The sequence below is a fragment of the Atractosteus spatula genome, chromosome 6 (genome assembly GCF_055471065.1).
Source record: "Atractosteus spatula isolate fAtrSpa1 chromosome 6, fAtrSpa1.hap1, whole genome shotgun sequence".
NCBI lineage: Eukaryota > Metazoa > Chordata > Actinopteri > Semionotiformes > Lepisosteidae > Atractosteus > Atractosteus spatula.
In genome coordinates, this window is record NC_142711.1 from 14725621 (window position 1) to 14749129 (window position 23509).

General features: G+C 41.4%; 1 protein-coding gene and 5 non-coding genes across 7 annotated transcripts in view; 2 read left to right on the forward strand and 4 right to left on the reverse strand.

The window, feature by feature from the left end:
* Window positions 1-20413, forward strand: part of garem1 (GRB2 associated regulator of MAPK1 subtype 1) — a 71172-nt gene extending 50759 nt beyond the window's left edge. For both annotated transcript variants that reach the window (XM_088918974.1, XM_088918973.1), the window contains exons 3-6: window positions 3861-3991; window positions 12097-13284; window positions 17102-17268; window positions 19083-20413. In XM_088918974.1, the coding sequence (XP_088775100.1) occupies window positions 3861-3991; window positions 12097-13284; window positions 17102-17268; window positions 19083-19989 (2393 nt within the window). In that variant the 3' untranslated portion in view covers window positions 19990-20413. The remainder of the gene's footprint in view (window positions 1-3860; window positions 3992-12096; window positions 13285-17101; window positions 17269-19082) is intronic.
* Window positions 20414-21609: 1196 nt separating this feature from the next.
* On the reverse strand, window positions 21610-21680 carry trnag-ccc (transfer RNA glycine (anticodon CCC)). Its single transcript has one exon. It is a non-coding gene; the product is annotated as a tRNA-Gly (tRNA).
* A 347-nt stretch (window positions 21681-22027) lies between these two features.
* Window positions 22028-22100, reverse strand: trnak-uuu (transfer RNA lysine (anticodon UUU)). The gene has a single exon. It is a non-coding gene; the product is annotated as a tRNA-Lys (tRNA).
* Window positions 22101-22307: 207 nt separating this feature from the next.
* On the forward strand, window positions 22308-22395 carry trnay-gua (transfer RNA tyrosine (anticodon GUA)). The gene is given in 2 exon segments: window positions 22308-22344; window positions 22360-22395. It is a non-coding gene; the product is annotated as a tRNA-Tyr (tRNA).
* Window positions 22396-22893: 498 nt separating this feature from the next.
* On the reverse strand, window positions 22894-22964 carry trnar-ccu (transfer RNA arginine (anticodon CCU)). Its single transcript has one exon. It is a non-coding gene; the product is annotated as a tRNA-Arg (tRNA).
* A 347-nt stretch (window positions 22965-23311) lies between these two features.
* On the reverse strand, window positions 23312-23384 carry trnak-uuu (transfer RNA lysine (anticodon UUU)). Its single transcript has one exon. It is a non-coding gene; the product is annotated as a tRNA-Lys (tRNA).
* Window positions 23385-23509: the final 125 nt, after the last annotated feature.

A 23509-nucleotide genomic window follows, 5' to 3' on the forward strand; every position in this document is an offset into this window, starting at 1 on the left:
ACTGGGGTTGTCCTTGGCTTAGCCTAGGGGCATTGCTCACAAGGTGGCGCTGAACCATCATCGCAGAGCGCGAACACACAGAAACATGGAGGATTCTGAGTTGTCAGTTAAGTCTTCTGGAGAAAACAGAACATCTGGCACAAATCCGTGTATACACAGGCAGGCCAGGTGCAAGCCAGCACCTGGAAGAAAACCAGGTGGCCACAGGGAGATTATGTCAACTCCACACAGAAGGCACCCTGGTCTGGACTTGAACTCGAGACCCAACAGCTGTGCAACAGCATTGCTAACTGGCCTGCTTAAACTAAACACTTACAGTAAAATACGCTTAGCTATTATACTGCCCTGGAGTACACCTGTTCCTAATATCATTTGCTCCAATTTGGGACTCTTAATTAAACCTTTATTTGAATGAGTAATTTGTCGGAATGAGTAATTTACTTAGGTAAGATCTATATAATGCTTTTGAGAGATTTAAACACAAAACAGATGGACTTTTCAAGGTAACTCTAAGGTGTTCTAAGTGAATATGAATGTATGAATTCTTGGAGGACCTGAAAACAACTAAAAGGGTATCATTTATAGATCTGATTTTCAGAGAGTCAAGGGTTTTGCGATCCAGCAGAAATCGTTTTGTATTAAGACTGCCAGGGTGGGTGTGGGGAGGTTGGTCCCTACTCTGATTGGAAAGCCAAAGCAATATCACTGAGTGGGAAGATTAATATTTAATCTACATCCCAAAATGTTTCAAGTAGTAGTTAACTACAGTAGATTTTACAAGAGATAATAAAATACAGTTACCGTAAGCCTTCCATCTAATATAATCATACATTTTATAGGGACACGGAACTCTGGGTTAGACTGCTGTTATAGCCACTGTGGGTCACATAAGCAGTCTTTTATACAGTTTCACACTAGTGCACACTTTCATTTTTTCTGTCTCATACTTGTTAATCAAACACTGATTTTATGATTTTTGGAGTTTTTATCTCTGATGCGCTTTGGAGGGCTAAGTGATGGTACCGTGGTGCAGTTATCCTCCACGGACGTAGGCGTTAGGTGTGCCCAGTGAGCTATTTTTTCTGCTGTCTTCAGGGATATATTTAGGGAGTACAGCACCAGGGCACGCTGACCTGCCCTGACTGTAAAGCTAGAAATGGTTAAAGTGAAGACACATCCCGCTGGAAGTTCCATGTCACTCTGGGTCACAGTCAGGCTGGGACCACTGCCCCTGATGCCCCCTGGCTTCCTGACTCTTGGATGCCTTCGTGGCCTTGTCAATGAAATGACCCATTCTTCTCTCTGGGTGCAGTGACAGCAGGCAGCTTTTGCTGAGCCCGTCTTGCTACACTTCGCATGCAAGACTGTTAACAGGCTCACAGCTTCTTATTCCAGTCTTTCTCAAGCACAACATGCACTTGTGTTATTCATTTTTCGAAACATCATACCGCCCAAATTAACTGGATTCTATCAGCATTCTCTGTTTTGCCAAATAATTAATTACCACCTCTTTGCCATCACTTCAAGGTCTTGTCAGCTGAAGCTTTGAATGTCTGAGGCTGCTTGATTTTTGTCACTGTAAAGTTTAAAACTCCTGAAAGAGTGTGTTGCTGTTGTCATCAGTGGGTACAGTGCAGACTGTGGAAACTGACGTTTACAATTTCCACATCGGGTGGGGCTTTTTCAAATTTTCAAATAATATATCGAAAGCACTTTTGTTTTAATGCCATGCTACTCATTCCTTAGAAATCTTTTTGTGATGTGTATTTTAATTTTAATTTTTGGATGTTTGAGGTTGTTTGTTGTCTTTCGAATCCTAAATGCCAGTAACACTATACACACGGTTGGCTTCTAATCGGTAGTTTTTCATCTATAGAATATGTAGATTGCAATAATGGAAAAAACAGATGTTGCAATGGATGCTTAAACAGTTAAAGACACACAATGCATCTTGTTCTTCCCTAACAGGAGGGGGTGGGCTCCTGAATGGAGTATTGTATTATCAGGAGGCACAAGTTTTTTTTCCTTTGTAACTAATTTTGAGCTGGCTACACAGATGTTATGCAAGTTGGTATAATATTATACAAGATGTTATACAAAATGAGAAGTTGCATTTTTAGCATATGAAATGTGTTTTGACAGAACACAGCTATAGATGTTTATATATTCCCTTGTAGAATATTTTAATTGGAATTTAGAAAAGTCCAGCCTCACTGAAAAATGAAGCAGGTTGCGTAAAGCAAAAAAAAATTGTCAAGTTCTAAGGGCACAAGAGAGCTGCCCTCAACAGAATGTTTGGCCAGCTTTGGTCCTGCAGAAGGCCCATGCGCCATGCTCCATTGAAGACGCTGACCGGGTTTTGTGGAGCTTTTAATAAAATAAGGATTAATATTCTTTCAGAACTGGGAGCAGCTCTTGAATAATTCAGGCAAGGTGTTGTGTGGATGAGTATGGCAGATGTTGTTTTTAAAGGAATGAGCATCGTGTGACTGTTCGTTCTGGTGCCTTCTGCATTGATCCTGACAAGGGGCAGTTGGTTGCTGTCCATAAAACCTGTCAGTTAATAGCTGCAGCCTGTAATTACATTTCTTTAATGGTAAAGACATGACTTGCATTACCCATAGATTATAGCTGTTGCATTTCATGCATTGCATGACATAAGCATTCATGTGTATTTCAGACTAGACCATTGTGTTGCCATTTGTGCGGCAGGCTACGTAAAAGGGCAGAGCACGATGACTGAAAGAGACTGTGCATACAGATACATGCCAGCAGGTTTCTTTCTAAACTGTGTGGTGACTTGTTGTCTCTATTAGTTTAGGGGCCTATATGGTGCGATTAACACACAGAATACAGCTGATGTCACCTCCTCCACTCTCATTGTAAATGGAAAGAAACTGTACAGCTGGGTAGTTGATTCAGATACTACACAATATGTGTCTGTACTGTATATAGACACACATGCATACAGTGTCTAATTCAATATATATATGGATTATTTGCAATATTTATAGTTATGCTTTTAGTATGCTCATCTCTCATTAAGCAGCCACTTTACTTACAGGTACTCTGTAAAATGAGCGATACATACACATGCCTGTTTTTGTTAGACGAGCGTCTCCCGTTAAGATGAGCTAAGTAATATAGTAATATCGATATCACCAGTCTTACTTTTACAGTAATGGGTTTTATTCAGTCTTTGCACAAGACCTATCTAACGTAATGGACATTTTTTGTTGAGTAGGAAGTGTGATTAGTTCATGTCATATTTATTGCTCACGCGTAGTATAGAGATTGTGCAAATTTTATTCCTCTACATATCTGCTTCACAATACGTTTCAACCTAACAGCTTGCATAAAAATGAGTATTGTTAAATTCTGCTGGTGGTGACATATTCTTAGGAATTTATCATGCCCACTTTTCACATAGCTCAGAAAGTACCTTAACTCAACTGATTTATGTCCATTTCTGAGCACTCGGAAGCAATTGGAGACTTGTATTTTAGTGGGATTTAATGTGGCTTTTATGAGCTTCCACCTCTGAGTAGAAATCTTGGGACCAATCATGCTGGTATCGTAAGAAATGAGTGTGACAGTGTATTTTTTGGAAACATCCACCATTACAAATAAACTCCCCACCCACCCACTTCATTCCTTTTTTTTGGGGGGAAAAGGGATCTTATTCCTCAGCGATTGTACAGTATTGTAACGCGTGCTCTTACTGTAAGCACAGCTGCTCGTTACGCATGAATTTACTGTACAAGTGCGCCCCTGGAAGTAAACAGCGGAGCACGATTTCGTCAGTGAAGCTCTTTCACGTCAGTAAAATGTGACAATTCTTTCCTGTTTCTCTCCTGTAGGTCAGTTCAAGCTGCTGGAACAGGACCGAGATGTAAAGGAACCAGTGCAATACTTCAACAGTGTGGAGGAGGTGGCCAAGGCCTTTCCTGAGCGGGTTTATGTCATGGAGGAAATAACATTCAACGTTAAGGTTAGGATGAAGAGCCAATATTTGCGAGCACCTATGAAAGATGCGTGTTGAAGGCCTCAGATCAGAGTGCATTTTTTTTAAACAAAAGGATTTTTATTTCTTGGTTGATTTATCTTGGGACCAATGGTGCCGAAGTGTCAAGGGGACATATACTGCACCGATACTCTCAGTGTTTGGCAACAGTTTCACTTACAGAAACAGCACTCAGCTTACGGGTGTGTGTGCCTGTTTATTCCTCTTCGGTCTGTGCAAGGATTGCTGCAAAATTTACAGTTTGAATTTAAATCAACACATTTCTTGTTCTTAGACCTGAGTTCCTGTCATGCTAAACACAAACAGGACCATTGGCCATGGCCCATATAAGATAAGATTATAAGATCACTTTATTAGCCTTATACAATTTCTTGCATTAGGAATGTGTCTTTTCACATACCCCAACTTGCTCTCCGTGAGACACACTGACACACAGAGAGGGAGAGAAGCTTGGGGTCAGAGCGCAGGGTCAGCCATTATACAGCGCCCCTGGAGCAGTTGGGGTTAAGGGCCTTGCTCAGGGGCCCAACGGAGGAGGATTCCTCTGCCAGCTGCAGGATCTGAACTGCCAGCCTTCTAGCCACAGGTGCAGATCCTTAGCCACAGAGCCACCGCTCCGCCCTTTTTTATTTATTTATTTTATTTATAAAATTTATAGTGAATATTCTTAGTGAAATCATGTCCATACTGTATATGTTGTTTTAATTCCCCTTTCTACTCGGTTATTCAACCCAGTGATTTCAGTATGGTAGGTTTCTCATGATTGCAACCGTTTGTGTTGGTGTTAATTTGAAAGAGTTATACATTTCCTTCATCTTGAATAAGAAAAAAAGAAGAACTATTTTCTAGGAATAACACTCGCCCTCTCTGGGTATGTGGCCGCTCCCAGCCAGACTACTTAACTGTTGTTAAATGAGGGAGACCTGTTTATAAATGTTTTAAACAGCGCTCTTCGAACATTTACCCTTGTCATTGATTTGACTTCCTGTGCTCCTATGCGCTTGTTCTCAGCCTGTTGCAGCTGTTCCCGGTGTCCACAACTAAATGTCCATTTTCTCTGGTTCATCTACCCTATGGCTCTTATTTTAGAAACCTTTTGATTTCAAATATTTAGTAGGTACTGTATATCCCTGGGGTGGCATGGTGGGGGCAGTGGTGAGCATTGCTGCCTTGTACTGCTATGACCCTAGATTCAATTCATGGGTTTCCTCCCAAAGACCAAAGACATACTGGTACTGTAGGTTACTGGGCTTCTGGGAGTGAGAGTGTGTCTGTGTTTTTATCAGTAAGTGCCCTGTGATGGACTTGTGCCCATCGCTTGCTGGGATAGGCTCCGGCTCCCCTGCGACCCTGAATTAGCCGTTCATAAAGCCGTTATAAAATAGATGGGAGACTTGATGTGTGATCCTGCTGTGGGGGGAACCTGGAGCACACAGGAAGGCCATACAAACTCCACACTGACAGCACCCCAGGTCTGAAATTGAACCAAGGGCTCCAGTGCTGCAAGGCAGCAATGCTAACCACTGCGTGACCTCAATTAGTGCAAGGCACTTGTTAACTGTATGATTTGGAAAGTCATTTGTGATTGGTAATTGGTAAGAATCAACGAATGAAGTGACAACTGTTTTATGTCCAGGCCTATGTAAGAGAGTCTGTTTATGATTTTCTATGAGATATCTATTACACAGCTGAAGTCTTGAGAGCTGCATGTGTTCGTCTCACCCTGCTTCTGATGGGAGTTTAAATAAAGCTGAAAATTTTATGAGCGGCGAATTATTTTTTTATCTCTAAAAAGAAGGTTGTGTGTTATCAGCAGGGGGCTGTCTTCAGTTTCATTGCCATGTTTTGTACGCACTGTAAATGGGCAGTTCTGATTTCTTGACACAGAATTTCTGATTTCCTTCAGCTACTACTTGTTTTCTGTGGTTCACTCAACCACAAAATCTGAAACGGGTCATTTTTAAAAGACTTCATTTTATCTTGATATTGTGTAATAGTATGTAAATTTGTTATTTCTTATTAACATTCCATACTTTAAGATCTAATTTTCGGTAGAATCCTCAGTAATCTTTCTTCTTTAAATATTTCATATATGCCTCATGTTTAAACGCCTCATGTCTGTTTTTTTGTTAAGGATTGGCTCTGATATGTCTTTGTACCAAACATGCAAATATTTTGTGCTCTTAAAGTTCCGAAGCGGCTGTACCTAGAAATCAGAGAGGAATATCTCTTTCATTTGCATGTTACGTCACGCACTTTGCACTTTGTGGAAGTCAATTAGATGGGATTATATAATCTTACATAATGTGTGTTAACTTCCAGAGCAGCCTCACATTCGAACACACAAGATATAAATACGTTCCAGTCAAAGATGCAGGTTCACCATTCTCCATATCCTAATTCACATGCATCATATGAAGCAGTCAGAATGATGTTTGCATTCGTATCTTTAAATACAAATTAACTCTACAACAATCAGTGTATATGATCTGTAATACTGTACATTTCTTTAAATAAAGCTACATTGTTTTCAGTGTTCTTAATAATTTTAAAGGAGTAGAGAATTACTTGAAAACAGATTAGGCTTTCTTACAGTGATCAGCTTTTCAAGCTTTTCTAGAGCTTTTGTTGTCACCACTCTTTGGAAGTGGCTGCGCATGAACATGTAGTGATATGTTTAGTTGTACTAGTTGCTTTATTAAAAAATTCATTTGCACAAAGTAGATAATTCTAGGTTAGTACACCTTCAGCCTTACACCTTAATAATAATAATAATAATAATAATAATAATAATAATAATAACAATAATCCTTACACTCAGTGCTTTAAATCTTTAATTTAAAATGTTTTAATAGCTTGGCATGAGGTGTCAGTATCTGTTCTGTGAAACGGGGAAACATTATTCATTGAAAGCAAAGAGTTTGAGTTACTGGGTTTATTGTAGGCAGCAGCTTTCATTCAGTTCCTTCCCGTTGTCAGAGGCACTTTAACACATCATTCCATATCCTAACCCTTTGGAACTGTTTGTGTAGCAGACGAGGATGCTTCGTGTTGAAATGTGAAATTGTTGTCCCATGTTTGTAGACATCAGTACATGCAGTAATATGTCTTGTGACTTTGCTTGGTGTCTGCTTTGAAAAAATGTGACTTGAGACTCCTCAGACCATGGAATGCCATCACAGAACGTAACGAGGGATGACTGGTCATGGTTTGACATCATTTTATCACTTCTCTTGAGGGAAGACTTACATCTTAGCGACTTCGTACCTGGTTTCCACTGGCCCTTCTGTGATTCAGGTGACCTTGTACTGGATAGTTTTCTTGTGAAGCGGTGTTCCTGAATTGTCTGTTTTGTTTTCTGGCTTGTTCTACAGGTCTTCCACAAGTTGTTGTGGAGATGGTTTATGTGGGCGTGACAGATCTGAACAGTCTTTGCTGTATCTGTTCAGTCGTATTATATAAAAATGAACTTTGTTGTACTTCTGCAAAACTCTTTGTTGTCCTTTTTGGTCATTTTTACTGGATTTGCGAACTTATGCCATTTACTCTTGTCCCATGTGAAGGCTTTTTTGTTTGTTGTTAGAAACTTTTTGGCGTGGAATCACGTTTTGGCACTGCTTATGTAACAATTGGGAAAATAAAGTATGTGTCAATTTTTTGGTGAGGTGCTGTGTCTGCATGTGTTGGCTTTTGAGGAACAAGTAGGGTTGCTATAGAAAGGAGAAATACGTTTTTTTTCTTTTTTTGTGTAGTGCCTTCTTCAGGTGTGTGTAGGTTGATGATTACGGATTACAGGACCACCATACTGTACAACTATTACTACACTGTATGTACAGTAAATGTGCTACTCTGATTAGGTGAAAAGATTTATTTGTGATTTTTCCTGTATTAATTATATATCCTAAAAATAGTTTTGTAAAGCAAATACCATATATATAGCATTGCAGAATTTTCTAAGAACGTTTAAGGGATCTCATTTATATTGACCTCTCCACACACAGCTTAATCATTTATTTCAAAACATAACATTGAACTATTGAACTATTGAAATTACACAGACCCAATATATTATTATATTATATTTTTAGTCAGGCTAAAAATTGTCCAGTGAAAGCTTATTTGATTTGAGGGGATTCTTATTTAAAAAAGGGCTGTTTGGACTAAAACATTTGGTGTTGCAAAGTGGGAAAACAGGGTAGTGATTGACTTGTTTCCTGTTTAATGTGATCAAAGGTTTCATTTTTTAACTAATGGACGTTAATACTCTATGTGTGAGGTGGTTTGGAGGTGAAGCCAGAACCTTCAGAAATGGCTCAAGGCACAATTCTGTGTCACATGCCATGTACTATAATACAGTGTAAACGTTTACTTACTTTTTGACTGGGAATAGGCACAGATCATTTATGAAATATATGCGGCATTGCAGGCCTTAGGGAAATATGTGATTGGAATTACAAATATCAGTTAATTGACTTCTTAAGCTGAAACTCCATTGTTTTTTTTTTTACTTTGGAAGGTATCAGAAAAAGAACAGATGACAATTACGTCCATTTAAAAGGAATGGTAGCTATACTTTGTAGTATATTAGAGTGTCTAAAATCTGTTTTACTGAAATGCAAACAGTATGATCCCTCATACTCATACTGATATTCATCCCAATAATTGGGAAAGGTGGAATAGGAAATAAATATTCCGTTATTACAGGTTTGCAGCAGGTCTGCTAATCGGTTCGTCCTCTTAAACTAGAACCTAAAAAGGCGCATTCAGAATTTAGATATCAATTTATGGAAATGGAATCCATCAAAATATTATTTGGTGTTGTTATTATCCCCATATGAAGTCCTTTTCCATTTAAAATGGTTATTAAATTGTACGCCAGTGACATGTATTTTCCTGTTCTCCTTTTACTTTCTTTAATTTGAACCCCAAGACAGCTCCCACTGATGTTTTAATGGGGCAAAGAGTGAAGCAGTATCTGTGTGTGGTAATGTGTGTTCATCTTCAGTGTAGAATACTGCTGCAGTCTGTGGAATTCAATGACAAACATCCAATGTCAAAACACTCAACATTCAATGTCATCTGTACTGCTAGTCATCACCCTGCTGTGCTGGCTTTTTATTTTTTAAATGGCCTTGTCTGGAACGGTGGAAAAGCTGTAGTATCATGCCCAGAGCTGTTGCACATACAGTATGATATGTTTTCTTTTGCAACGGTTCAAGATTGAAGTCCACTATGCCATCAGGTCAGCTGGGAAGCTGTTTTGTCATTAAAAAGCATGTTCACACTGCTGATGGAGTTTTCTGAAATGTCAGTGTTCTCATCTGCCAGCTTATATATTTGAAAGAGACGAGCAAATGTTTATTAAAATATATGAAACCATAAAGTGATATTTCATACCAGGTTCAGCAGTTGGGATGTATAGTACGTATTCTCTGGGCTTACATTTTTAGGAAAAAAAACCAATGCCATCGTGAATGCGATAATTATCCAAAAGCTTTTCATTTAGTAATTAGTTCAGGGAAGGTAGCCCATTTCTTCATGGAATATGGACTCTTATGACTTCAGTAATTCTACTGAACATGCCAGCACAATGTACTGACATCCATCTCTAGTCAGTAATGTCTCTGAGGATTGAATGACATTAATAATAATGTCCTTTACCAAGTCTGATTTATGGAATTTTATTTTAATTTTGATGCTTAGCTTGTTTTCCTGTAGATTGCCCTTGGTTGAACAATAATTGACAAAAAAAAATGAAATTATATGCTAGGACTAACTGAAATTTGTTCAAATGTGCACTGCAGGGGTGCTTTATATACAGTAGCTTTGCATTCTTGCTTGTATCATGTTAGAATTAGGGCCCGTGCTAAGCTTTTCACATTTCTCTTCCTGGGAAAATATGCCCGGAAAATTTTGCTCGCCCCAGCAATCATTAAATAAATAGTTATACATCCATGCCTTTTAATTTAGACTATTATTAATTTAGTTTTAATGTACTGTTGATGGAATAAACTGGGGGAAGCACAGAGGAACTGTGTACTGTGGATTTTTACAGTCACTTTAATATTAATAATTTATTTGGCTGATGCATTTATACAAACGAACTTACATTTGTACAGCGGAGTATCTTATTGAAGCGATCCGAGTGAAGTAATTGCTTAAAGGTATAGTACAACAACAGTGCCACACCCAGGTTTCCAACCCCATGACCTTCCAGGTGTGAGTTGAGAGTCACACTGCTGTTGTAATATCTAAACTACGTAAAATTCAATTCTGAAGATGTTCTGTCAAGTGTTGAATAAAATGTTGGTGGCTTTCCCCTTCTCCCCAAAACTAAAAACAATTTTTGAAACGCAGTGCTTTTTCCAACAGCGAGAAATTCCTAGGACGTCCTTTCTCTGACTGCGGGTTAAATAGTGTCTTTTTGTACAGTCCCGTTTTTAGTGATAAGAACAGGTCTGGGCACTGGTGTTTATGGTAGTGTTAGGTGAGCGTGGGAGTGGATTCCTTTGTGTATCATGTGATTAGATAGATAGATAATACTTTATTAATCACGTAGGGAAGTTGATGATTCATTTAAATACCATTGTGTGTTTTTTCAGAACATTGTGAGAATTTATATTGCCTTCTGTACATCATGAACGTGTATGTACGGTAGTCAAAATGTATTGCTTTTTTAAAAACACGTCTTACGACATCAATACAGTTTAGGCATTTAAATATGTGTATGGATGTTTTTGAAAGAGAAACACAGCATTTGGCGCCCTCTGCTGGAATGTCAAGCTGCGTGTCTTTGTTTTATTACAACAGAAGCTCGTTCCACGTGTTTCTTTTCTTGCGTGGACTTGCAGAGGAACACTTCAGAGGTTTATTGTGTTCTTCACTTTATACAGCAGAATTCCAACAGTGAAACCTATTGATAACCTCCCCCAGCATTTTAACCTTAATGTTTCAATTAAATGACTGTGGTGACTACTGTTTTTTAATCAGGTTAGTTCTTTAAGTATTTTGACACTTTCTGCTTAAATTCCATTCTCTTGCTGATGAATAAGATCTATGTAATTTTTTTGTGACAAGTACTGTAATTCAGTACTTCAAAGAAGAGAATAATATTCTTTAAATGTTTTTCTAAATACGGTTTCCAGGGGCAGCTTTCAACATGTTAAGCCAGTGAAATTGAAGGATAACCTGCTTCTTTTTAAAGTTCAGGGATATTATTTTTAGTAATTTATGATTTGTGCTCTTTTAATTAAGGCAACAAGGAGTCATAGCTGATATAGTTATACTGTTATACTACACTATAGTTATACTAAGTTATAGTTTAAATATAATTGCCACATTGTGGACAATTTTGAAAGAAAGATTGTTGAAATAACTTTTAACTCCACTTTTAAATGTGAAGATATGCGAAACTGAGCTTCCTAAAAGACAATTGCCTACATTTAAATATGTATTCTTTAAAACATGCTGTTACCATTTAGAAGCTGTACTTTCTTGATGGAATATAAAAGAAGTGTATCACAAAGTAGGCAGACTTACTTTCTGCCTGTTCTATAAAGATGAGGTATGGGGAAGATTGTTTAAAGTCTGTATGGGGAAATGTTCTTAAGGTTGTGTGTTGCTCAACTCTCAGTGGTTTCCTGAATTGGTATGCAGGAAGTAATAAAAAGTGTGTTGGCTTCCTATCAGGAAACCATACAACAGCAACACTAAATAGACAAAGGAGTCTGAAAAACCTTCGAAAACTGTTAAGTAAATAATATTGGGAAAAATACCTAGTAATAGCTCGTTGCTAGGTGTTTTTCCTAGACTAAAACATTGAGCTAGAGTTTATTTTAAGACTAAACTCAAGCTCAATCTGAAATTTTGACTTGTCTTTCTAAAGCTCAGTGATTGAAGCCATTAAGTTTGATGATGTTGCAAAGTTAAGTCTTGCGTTAGAATATGATTGACTTGACTTCTGAAGAACTCAGGTTTCTGCACATTATCATCATATTTTAAACATATCTAAAATCAGAGTGTTCTCTCTCACCGGTCCTGTCTTTTCTTCTGTGTCTTTCTCCCTTGCTTAGGTGGCCTCGGGAGAATGCAACGAGGACACTGAAGTTTACAACATCACCCTGTGCACTGGGGATGAGTTAACGTTAATGGGCCAGGCAGAGATCCTATACGCCAAAACCTCCAGGGAGAAGTCCAGGCTCAACACCATCTTCAAGAGGATCGGGAAGCTGAACTCCATCGGCAAGCTGGGCCGCGGCAAGATGCCCTGCCTCATCTGCATGAACCACCGGACCAACGAGAGCATCAGCCTGCCGTTCCAGTGCAAAGGGCGCTTCAGCACGCGCAGCCCCCTGGAGATCCAGATGCAGGAAGGGGAGCACACCATCCGCAACATCGTGGAGAAAACCCGCTTGCCAGTCAACGTCACCGTGCCGAGCGCCCCTCCCAGGAATCAGCATGACCTCCACCTCATCCGCGAGGGCCACCGCTACAAGTTCGTCAACATCCAGACCAAGACGGTGGTCGTCTGCTGCATCCTGCGCAGCAACAAAGTCATCCCCACCCACTTCCCGCTGCACCTGGCTGTGCCCAAGTTCACCGTCCCGGAGGGCCTCCTGAAAAACGAGCCCTGGTTGGAGACCCTGGTGCATCGCTGGTTCGCCTACTGCCAGGAGCAGTTCGACATCGACGATTACTCGCGGGCCGTGAGGGACGTGAGGGCGGACTGGAATGAAGACTGTAAGAGCCCAAAGAAGAGCGGGGGTGGCGGCGGCTGCCAAGGGCACTCTCACGTGCCCAGCTCCCTGAGCTACGCACGAGACGAACTGACTCAGTCTTTCCACCGCCTTTCGGTCTGCGTGTATGGAAACAACCTTCACGGCAACAGCGAGGTCAACCTGCAGGGATGTAAGAATCTGTGTGGCGACTGGGCGCTGTTCTCTCACGACCCTGTGCACTATTCGGACTCGGGCGATAGTGGGAGCGACTATCATTTCCCCGAAGTGACCGAGGAACCGGGCCAGTCTGTTCCTTCGAAGTCTGAGCTTCCTTACGAGGAGCTGTGGCTGGACCAGGGCAGGTCTGCTGCACAGACTGTGCCTTGTTCTGCTGCTGAGAAGAACAAGTGTGATGGCAACAGGAGCTCCATTAGGTCAAAGAGTTCGACGTCACCTCCCTTTCCTGTCTCGGGCCCCTCAGCCTCGGTCATGGCTTCTGAAATTTGTCTACCTCCACCTCCGGTGCCTCCGAAGTCTGAAGCTGTAAGTAAATTTGAGAGAAGTGCTGCCTTTAAAACTGTCAAGAAATGGCTGCTTGTTTCTATCATTTTATTCCCCATTGCCTCATTAATTTTCATTTTCAATTAAATTTAAAAGCAGATGCAGAATTACAAACATCCAGGCATTTCCTGCTTCTGTACAGTATTAAATGTACGTTTTCTCATATCCACCCATCAATTTCCTAACTGCTTTATCCAATACAGGGTACTGGGGAAGCTGGAGCCTATCTTGGCAAGCAACAGGCACAATGTGGGATACACCCTGGACAGGACGTCAGTCCATCATAGGGCACACACACAGACACAGACTCGGACACACTCACAACAGAGCCAGTTTTCCCAGAAGCCATTGAACCTACCAGCATGTCTTTGGACTGTAGGAGGAAACCCATGTGAACAATATAACAAATTAAAATGTACCATAGTAGCTTAAGAACATTAGAAAGATTGCAAATGAGAGGAGCTCTGCTCTCATTGTTTTAAATGGCGCACAAGGTGTCAACATACTTGATCAAAATGTGGTAGTTGCACAGCTGCATTCACTTTTAAACTTAATTTAATTTCAGTTTAGTCTCTTCAGTTGGTTGCAGCCATGATGAAATCACTACTCACCTTGTGATAACACATTTAATTTTGTACATCTCTGAGTACGAAACTAAGAGAAAAAGCTTCATAACATAGGCAGGTGAGTTTTGGAAAAATAAACATGAACACATTGAATTCTGTGTGGAAATATATTAAATTAAATGGACCATCTTGATAACAAAATACACTTTACTTCACCAAAGGGTGGATTCTTTTTAAGGACTGAAAAAAACTAACATCGACTTAAAGCAATCAAATTTTCCATTTTTAACAATATTAATACCATATGAAGATGCTGATATTAGTTTGATAATTGTTTGAGTATGCCAAAGATATTATATTGTTTCGAAAGTATTTCTCAGAAGGATACAAGGGCTTGGAGTGACTTCCAGTCATCAAATATAAAAGCACAATACCACACGGAAGGTTACTAACACATCAACGCACCAGCTGCTTGGTGGTCTGTACGACTGCACATGACTTTTGTGCCAGTGCATTGATAATGTCTAGTACGCTTCGGTTGTGACATATAGTAAGTTAGAATTCTGGACTTCTGGTTGGAGGATCATGGATTTAGTTTACAGATGGGATGCTGCTTTTGTACCTAAGACACTATATTCTGCTCAAGCTTGTTATTGTGGTCCAGGTTATCTCTGTAAATTAGTGTTTTTTCTCAGTTGATTTACCCGGTAAAATAAATGAACAGCTCATTGCGATGAAGAAGTTTGTGGTGTAAATACAGTATGTCCAGATGAGCTATGTATTCTTGTTTCAGTGTTGCATATTATATTTTTGCAGGTTTCTTGAAATTTAGCACAAACATATTATTACAGCAAGTTGTAACGGACAACTGGCAGTTGTTTTTGTTTTCTTGGGTTTCCTGAATTGCATATTTGGCTATTTTTGTCCTTTGATTTGCATTTGTTCTCAACTAAGCAGCACTAGGAAGTGAAATGAAACCCTTTGTTACCCTTCCACATCTTTAATGTTATAATTCTAGGGCTCAAAACCTCTAGCACAGTGTTAGTTTCAAATGCTATTGAAAATGGAAAACAAATAGCTGACTTCAAATATTAACTTACAGGATGTACGAATAACCATGTTAAATGCTAAATAGAAGCTTTAATACAGCTATTTAAAAAAAATAATGCAAATCAATTGTATTTACATAGTGCTTTACATCGTTAAACAGTATGAAAACACTCTTCGCATAGGAGGGCACCCTCTGCCCTCTACTGCGTTCACCACTGACATGCCGTACCTGCTGGCTCTTACATTGCCACTGTTATAGCTGAAGCTCCACTACACATTAGATCAGGTACAATAGCTTAATGTGCTTCAGGGGGAGTTGGCCCTGGTGTGAGCATCTGCTTTGTGATGGCCTGGTATCCATCGTTGCCTCCCAGGATAGCCTCTGGCCCCCCTGCAACTCTGTATTGGGATAAAATGGTTAGAAAATGGATGGAATTAAAGGGGGCTTTAGAGCAAGCAAGATCTTGCAAATGCAGAGTGGGGTTTGGCTAGGACACCAGAGTTAACACTCCTACTTATAAACAGTACCAAGGAAGTTTAATAACCAAGTAGACAACACCTTGCTTTAAATTCTCATCTGAAGGAGGTTGCCTCCTACAGCATACATCATATCTAATAGATAACTGATCCAAGGTTCTCATCCAGCATTTGCTGGAAGGAGCCAAGGTATCTGTCTCCTAAAACATGACTGAATCGCTTACTCCCCTTTTGAGTAAAGAATCGTCTCATGTTCTTGGTTTTTAACGCGCTTCTGTCATTTCCACTTGTGTGTTCTGCTCCATGTTTTGCTGCGGTTTCTTAAGAACTCATTTTGTCAAAACCTTTGAGAATTTGGAATACTTGGAGGTCCCCTTCAAAGTCTTCTCTTTTCAAGGCTGAAAAGGTTTATTTCTTTTGTCCTGACAGTGTATTCCTTTAAGCCTGGGAATGAAATCTGTCTAGTTGCTCTTGCCTAGACTCAATCCAGAGCAGCCTTATTTTCTGTGCCTTTATAGCCAGAAGTGTACAAAATTGTATAAAACAGAATGCTTTAAATGAGGCCTTACTAATGTGTTATGCATTTGAACATTATATCCCTTGTTTTAAAGTCTGTGCTTTTAACTATGTACCCTAGTATTTTGTTTGCTTCTCCCCCCACATTGTCTAGAAGACTTAAAATGGTGTAAGTCTAAAATGGTAAGAAGAGTGTGCTGCACCTAAAAACTTTTTTTAAGCTTAATTTTCACTAATGTGAATTTTGTTTCTATTGCTTGCTTTTGCTACCTGCATTACTCTGTATTTGTGTACATTAACTAAGCATCAGTTGCTGAGTGTTAGGAGGATTAGTGGTAGTGTTCAGTCAGGAAGAATAATGGTCATAATACCGATCCTTGTGATATTGTTTAGGTTAGCTTTCTCTCCGGGTCTCTGTACTGGACACAGGAGTGTCTAAAATTGAATATAGTTGTAATAATAAAGGCGATCCCAGAAGGGATGTGAACTTGAGTCTTCTAGATAGCAGTGTACTGCTACAGCCAGATAGCAGGTCAGGTGACATCATTCACAGCATCACAACATTCATTCAATAACATTCACTGTTAAGAGTTTTATTTTTGGATTCTAAGAACGTATGGTGTATTTGGTATTTCCATGGGCCAAAAAAACCCCAAACAAATTCTTGAAAGTTCGTAAGAACCACTTTCACCATGAGTGCAGCACGACTTCCATTTGTTACTTATTCAACACCTAATTTTGTGTTGTCTTCTTTGTGTTTCTGCTGTGTCCTTCTGCACCTATTGTCTTTTGGTATATGATGTGGGTGGTGCAGTGGGTAGAAGCAGCAATGCTAGCGCTGGGGCCCTGTGTTCAGTTGCTGGGGTGCTGTCTGCATGGAGTTTGTATGTTCGTCCCTTGTTTGCTTTGGGTTTCCCCCGGGTGCTCTGGTTTCCTCCCTCCATCCAAACACACACTGGTAGGTTCGCTGACTTCTGGGAGGATCGGCCCTGGTGTAAGTGTGTGTCTGCCCTGGGATGGACTGGCGTCGCATCCAGGATGTGTCCCACCTTGCGCCCGGTGCTTGCTGGGATAGGCTCCAGCTTCCCCACGACCCTGCACTGGACAGAGGGTTTAGAAAATGGATGGATGTTACTACTGTCTGTGAATGAAATGAATTCATCATGTCTGTGTGATGAATATGTTCCCAGGTGAAGGAAGAGTGCAGACTTCTCAATGCCCCCCCTGTCCCTCCACGGAGCTCCAAGCCAACCTCCACCAACCCTCCTGCCCCTCCATGTGCAGCCAAGCACCGGCAGCAACAGACCCGCTCTCCGAGCCCCACGCTGTCCTACTACTCCTCTGGATTACACAACATGTGAGTGCCCTCTTCTCACCGGGTATATACAGTACAGGACTCAATCAGTGGGGGGGGGGGTGGCTTTATTTTTCCATGCTTCTGATTGTTTTTGCTTTCATAGTTCTTCTTTAGAGTAGTTAATATCACTTCCTAATGTGTCCTAATGTGATTCCAAATGTTAATGTGATTCCTATATGGTTCACCCACGAATTGAAGCTGCCATTCTGCACTTTAACCTCATAGTCATTGTTTCATTTCAAATCCAATGTGCAGGAGTATAGAGCCAGAACAACAAAAATTGTGTCACTGTCCAAATACTTACGGATTGCCCTGTACATGCTCAAGAAATGTAGACATGCTGTAGTCAAGGGAACAAAGTGGGCACAATGAGTTAAAGTTAGAGTGTGGGGATACTTTTAGTCTGTGCATGATTTCATTTTTGGCAATATAGTGTTATTTTAATAGTTTTAAATTTGCCTTGAAACATTACAGGTAATACACTGTTTTTAGGTTACGTTATTTAGTCTTCAAACATACTTAAGGACTAATTTTGAAATTTGATTTTTTTTTACATAACTTTTTCATGGGCCAGTGTTCTTTTATCTGTGTACATCGATGTATTTTCCATTCTAACAGTTGATTGTTAGCAAACTCGGGTATTAAGGGATGCTGTGTTTAAAGGCAAGCAACAGACAGATATGTCATCCTCAGCAATCCTCTTGTATGCCGCTACTCTTTATAAAACGTTTTTACTGGTGCATCAGCAGTACATTGAACAGTGCAGCTGTTCCTTGGGTTACGAAAAAAACAATTTACATCAGTTCAGACTTATGGCAAAATCTCTCATGGGGGTCCCATAGTAAAATGTTCCAGTGTCGGAAAGTTTACATTATATCTAAAGAGCATGTCGTTTAGTGAGATCCTTGAATAGCCTGGAGCAGGGGAATGCAGTCTCCACCAGGTCTCTGTTTTATACTTTATTCTCTGTTTTGCGCACCTGTAGCACATTCTGCATATTATCTAGAGGTTTTAGCTGAAAATTTCAAGTAACCTGCACTGCAATTATTTCGGGATAGCACCCAAGAGATTGTATTATTTAACTGGGTATTTTGTGTTGTGTTTAATTACTAAGATGTAAGCTGTATACTGGTGTTTAGTTATTCTAATTATAGGGATTTAAATGTTTTTCTTGATTATTTCATTTCACTCCTCCTATAGATATGAGGGAAGTTTACTTGCTTTCTCTCTTTACCTTGTGTACTGAGGTAGCTGCTGCTACATTCTCTCTCTTGCTCTCTACTCCCATCTGTGATCAGCACACACACCTGTGAACCTTTAAAGGACGAAAAACCCTGGTGAACCTGTGCTCAGCACACACACCTGTGAACCTTTAAAGGACGAAAAACCCTGGTGAACCTGTGCTCAGCACACACACCTGTGAACCTTTAAAGCACCATAAATCCTGGTGAACCTGTAGCTCTGCTCTCCTGTCCCTTCTTCCTCACTGGCTGACACAGCTAGAACAAATAAGTGCGGATCGCTGCAATGTCATGGATGGAAATTCTCTGTATGTTCAGCATTCATTTAATGGCTAAGAATGGTTTGCTTCCAATTTACATAAAATTCGTGTTACTTTAAAACAAAACTAACAAACATTATCCAGGGAGTGGGTGTATAAGGATTTTATCTGTGATGTGTTACTACCACTGTAAACTAGTAAAAGAATTTTTAGAAACGTAAAGGAAGAGTCAGGATTGTAATGTCTGCGAAACATCTTTTGGTATAAGGCTGTTTTTTTATTGTTGTCTCTTTTTTGATTTTATCTTTCCTAGTGCTGTCACAGAGAATGATGTAACACACCCAGCTGAACAAAATCCCGTCTGTTACCCCTGTAACTGGATGAAACCTGATGCGACCAACAACGACAGACTGTCCCCCTTTGGAAGTCCAACGTTTGAAGGTGTGCCTTCCCGGTCTTCATGGCCAAACAACTTCTGCGGAGGAGATTCTCATGGGATTAATGATTTTTTACCGGTTCAGTGTCGAAGCTATTACAGCTATCCGCGGCAGAAGACCCCAGGTACCCCAAAGGGCAACCCCGCGGCACCCTTCGACTTCGAAGGGGGTGAGCTTTCTGAAGGATGCGCGTTGCCTTCTAAAACTGGTGACACACCTCACATGGTTCCAGGCTGCCCGAAATCTGCAAGTTACTCCCTAGATTCATGCACAGACAAAGCTTTGGCAGAATGTAGCGCAAAACAAAGCGTGTCATGTCCCATCTTGCCACCAAGAGCACCTAAAGTGACTGATGAAAACAAAGTGGCAGAGGTTTCATCATTAAAGTCGGGCGTTAACAGTGGAGGGGAGGATGCTCAGATTATCTCCACAGACCACCAGGAGGATCAGTCAGTAAACAGCAAGGGCGTGCCAGACATCTTCTCTATTTCATATCCTTTCTCTTCACCCCTACACCTCCAGTTGGCACCGAGATCATGTGGTGATGGGTCACCATGGCAGCCGCCGACTGACCTTACTGGACTCTCCATTGAAGAGGTGTCAAAGTCCCTTCGTTTTATAGGCCTTGCTGAAGACGTTGTGTCACTGTTTGTCACCGAAAAGATTGATGGGAATTTACTCGTACAACTGACTGAGGAGATTTTGTCAGAAGACTTCAGGCTGAGCAAGTTGCAAGTCAAGAAACTTATGCAGTTCATCAGTGGGTGGAGGCCCAAAATTTAATCTGGGAATAAACAGGTTGACAGACCAGTGTTTGTCAGAAATATGCTGCAAATGCTGACATAACTTCAGCATTCTGGGTTGCACTAGCCAACTTTGTATTTAAATAAATTTGGTGCAGTTTATTGCTATGCAGATTCTTGTACCAATCATTGTCTGTAGTTTTTGTCCATAGTATGGAACAAGAATGATTAAATCCAGTGCGATGGAACTGTGCCTTGTGCATTAACTGTACATGTCATGATATCTTAGTCTGCATTAAATCATTTTTGATCCTGATTGTTTTTCGAAGCAGGTTAAAAATAAAATGCTAAACTTGCCCAGACAAAACCAAAGCCTTACAGAGATGGAAAGTGTATTTTTCTTCATAACTATCCTTTGTGCATTTTCCTGGTTGAAGATGAATAAATATAAAGATATCTGAAAATGCTTGCAATTTTTGCTTAGCTTCCTTTACTGTATTTTTTTTTGTTTGGTACAAAGGACAAAAATCCAATTTTATTCATGTGTGAAAGTGTATATCTAGTACATTCAATTGGGAATACAGTGATTGCTATTACTGGAGTAGACATTTATTAGATAATTCAACAACCATTGCAAGGTGCTCTTATATATACCATAACCTATAATTAAAAGTCCTTTCTATTCTTTTGAATCTCCACTTACCACCACTTGTACTTCACATCATTTTGAACATTAGAGATAATTGCTTTTTGATATGGTATGTGGATCAATATGTGAAGCAGAACTTTCTATTTTCAGAAGATGTTTTACATTGCTCCACTGGTACACGTCATTTCAGGACTTCAAAACATTGAACCCCCCTCCTCGCATTTACATCCAACAAATTCTTGAGGTTGCTTCAAACCAGGACATACAGGATCCTCACAGACCGCGTCTGGTCCACTAAAGAGAGAAAGCCGAGGAAATGACAAAGAGCCCAGGACTCTCTGTTAGATCCAACATGACACGGTGCTGTGCTTTCCAAAGAACAGGAGCTCCACCCTGCCTCGGGCTGTGAACGTCAGAGAGAGAGGATATGCACCGCTCAGTTAGTAGAGTGGAGAACTGTAGTGGAGAACGCCAGATATCCTTAGGTCGCTGGTTCGATTCCGGCTCGAGGGACGCTTCTGTCTTGGCCTTTGACAATCAAGAAACAAGAAGAAAATGAACAACTCTGTCTCTCGCTTGGACCGTAAGCTGGTCAGACATTAGAGCGGGGTCGCCATCATTAGAATTCTGCATTCTACTGCTCGCGTCTGCTAAGCTTTCCTTTTGCAAAACACTGCGTCATTGCTGGTGCGTTCAAAACCTAGTCGCAAAGACAAGTGAGACTAAAGGAGGCGCTCGGTGGAGCCCATCGCCGGCACCCTTTCTGTAAGCTTCACCATTGCAGTAGACGTTTGAGTACAAAGCTGTTAAAAAGGAGGCAAGGTATAGCCCCAGAAAGCAAGCAGCACCTTCTGTATTGATTGTCATTCATCCAGTAACCACTTCCTCCTACTCAATCCGTTGAGGCTTTGATATGCAAAGTTTTCCTCAGCAGGGGCCAGCAATCACCCAGAGTCACACCTCACCCATTAATCAGTGCTTGCTCCAACGCCCACAAGCTAGAGCCCAGGCTGCACCAGCCGGGAATCGAACCCGGGTCGCACGAATGGGAATCTTGCATGATACCACTACACCACTGGCGCCCACGGAAAGAGCTTGCTCACACCACAGTTTAAGCCTCTTATCCTCCCACAGGCAAAAGGGAGCAAAGGCCTTCTTTTTGCCCAGCCCACACACCCCACAATTACCTCTGCCCTGCCTAATTTGAAGCTTTGGGAATTTGCAACGACAAGAGCCGACGGAAGAGGAAAAAAATGCCAAAGACGTACCACCATTGTTTCACTGTCGTCTTCCAGGCCCCTTTGACTACGTCCAGGACAAACAGCACACAAGGACCTCTGCGTTGCTAATGTGGAATTCTGTGCCCTTACAATGAGGAGGGCCGCAAACAAAAGCCCAGTGGGTGGGGCTTAGACCAGAGTCACCATAACACCCGAACAGGGACTTGAACCCTGGACCCTCAGATTAAAAGTCTGATGCTCTACCGACTGAGCTACCCGGGCTCTACAGCAGAAGGAGGAGCAGCAGCAGGGACATACAGGATCCTCAAAGGCCACATATTTGGTCCACTGAAGAGAGCAAGCCGAGGAAACGACAAAGAGCCCAGGAATCTCTGTTAGATCCAACATGACACAGTGCTGTGCTTTCCAAAGAACAGGAACTCCACCCTGCCTCGGGCTGTGAACGGCAGAGAGAGGACACGCACCGCTCCCTCGATAGCTCAGTTGGTAGAGCGGAGGACTGTAGTGGAGAACGCCAGACATCCTTAGGTCGCTGGCTCGAATCCGGCTCGAGGGATGCTTCCATTTTGGCCTTTGACAATCAAGAAACAAGGAGAAAATGAGCAAATCTGTCTCTCGCTTGGACCGTAAGCTGGTCAGACATTAGAGCGGGGTCGCCATCGTTAGAATTCTGCATTCTACTGCTCGCGTCTGCTAAGCTTTCCTTTTGCAAAACACTGCGTCATTGCTGGTGCGTTCAAAACCTAGTCGCAAAGACAAGTGAGACTAAAGGAGGCGCTCGGTGGAGCCCATCGCCGGCACCCTTTCTGTAAGCTTCACCATTGCAGTAGACGTTTGAGTACAAAGCTGTTAAAGAGGAGGCAAGGTATAGCCCCAGAAAGCAAGCAGCACCTTCTGTATTGATTGTCATTCATCCAGTAACCACTTCCTCCTACTCAATCCGTTGAGGCTTTGATATGCAAAGTTTTCCTCAGCAGGGGCCAGCAATCACCCAGAGTCACACCTCACCCATTAATCAGTGCTTGCTCCAACGCCCCCAAGCTAGAGCCCAGGCTGCGCCAGCCGGGAATCGAACCCGGGTCGCAAGAATAGGAATCTTGCATGATACCACTACACCACTGGCGCCCACGGAAAGAGCTTGCTCACACCACAGTTTAAGCCTCTTATCCTCCCACAGGCAAAAGGGAGCAAAGGCCTTCTTTTTGCCCAGCCCACACACCCCACAATTACCTCTGCCCTGCCTAATTTGAAGCTTTGGGAATTTGCAACGACAAGAGCCGACGGAAGAGGAAAAAAATGCCAAAGACGTACCACCATTGTTTCACTGTCGTCTTCCAGGCCCCTTTGACTACGTCCAGGACAAACAGCACACAAGGACCTCTGCGTTGCTAATGTGGAATTCTGTGCCCTTACAATGAGGAGGGCCGCAAACAAAAGCCCAGTGGGTGGGGCTTAGACCAGAGTCACCATAACACCCGAACAGGGACTTGAACCCTGGCCCCTCAGATTAAAAGTCTGATGCTCTACCGACTGAGCTACCCGGGCTCTACGGCAGAAGGAGGAGCAGCAGCAGGGACATACAGGATCCTCAAAGGCCACATATTTGGTCCACTGAAGAGAGCAAGCCGAGGAAACGACAAAGAGCCCAGGAATCTCTGTTAGATCCAACA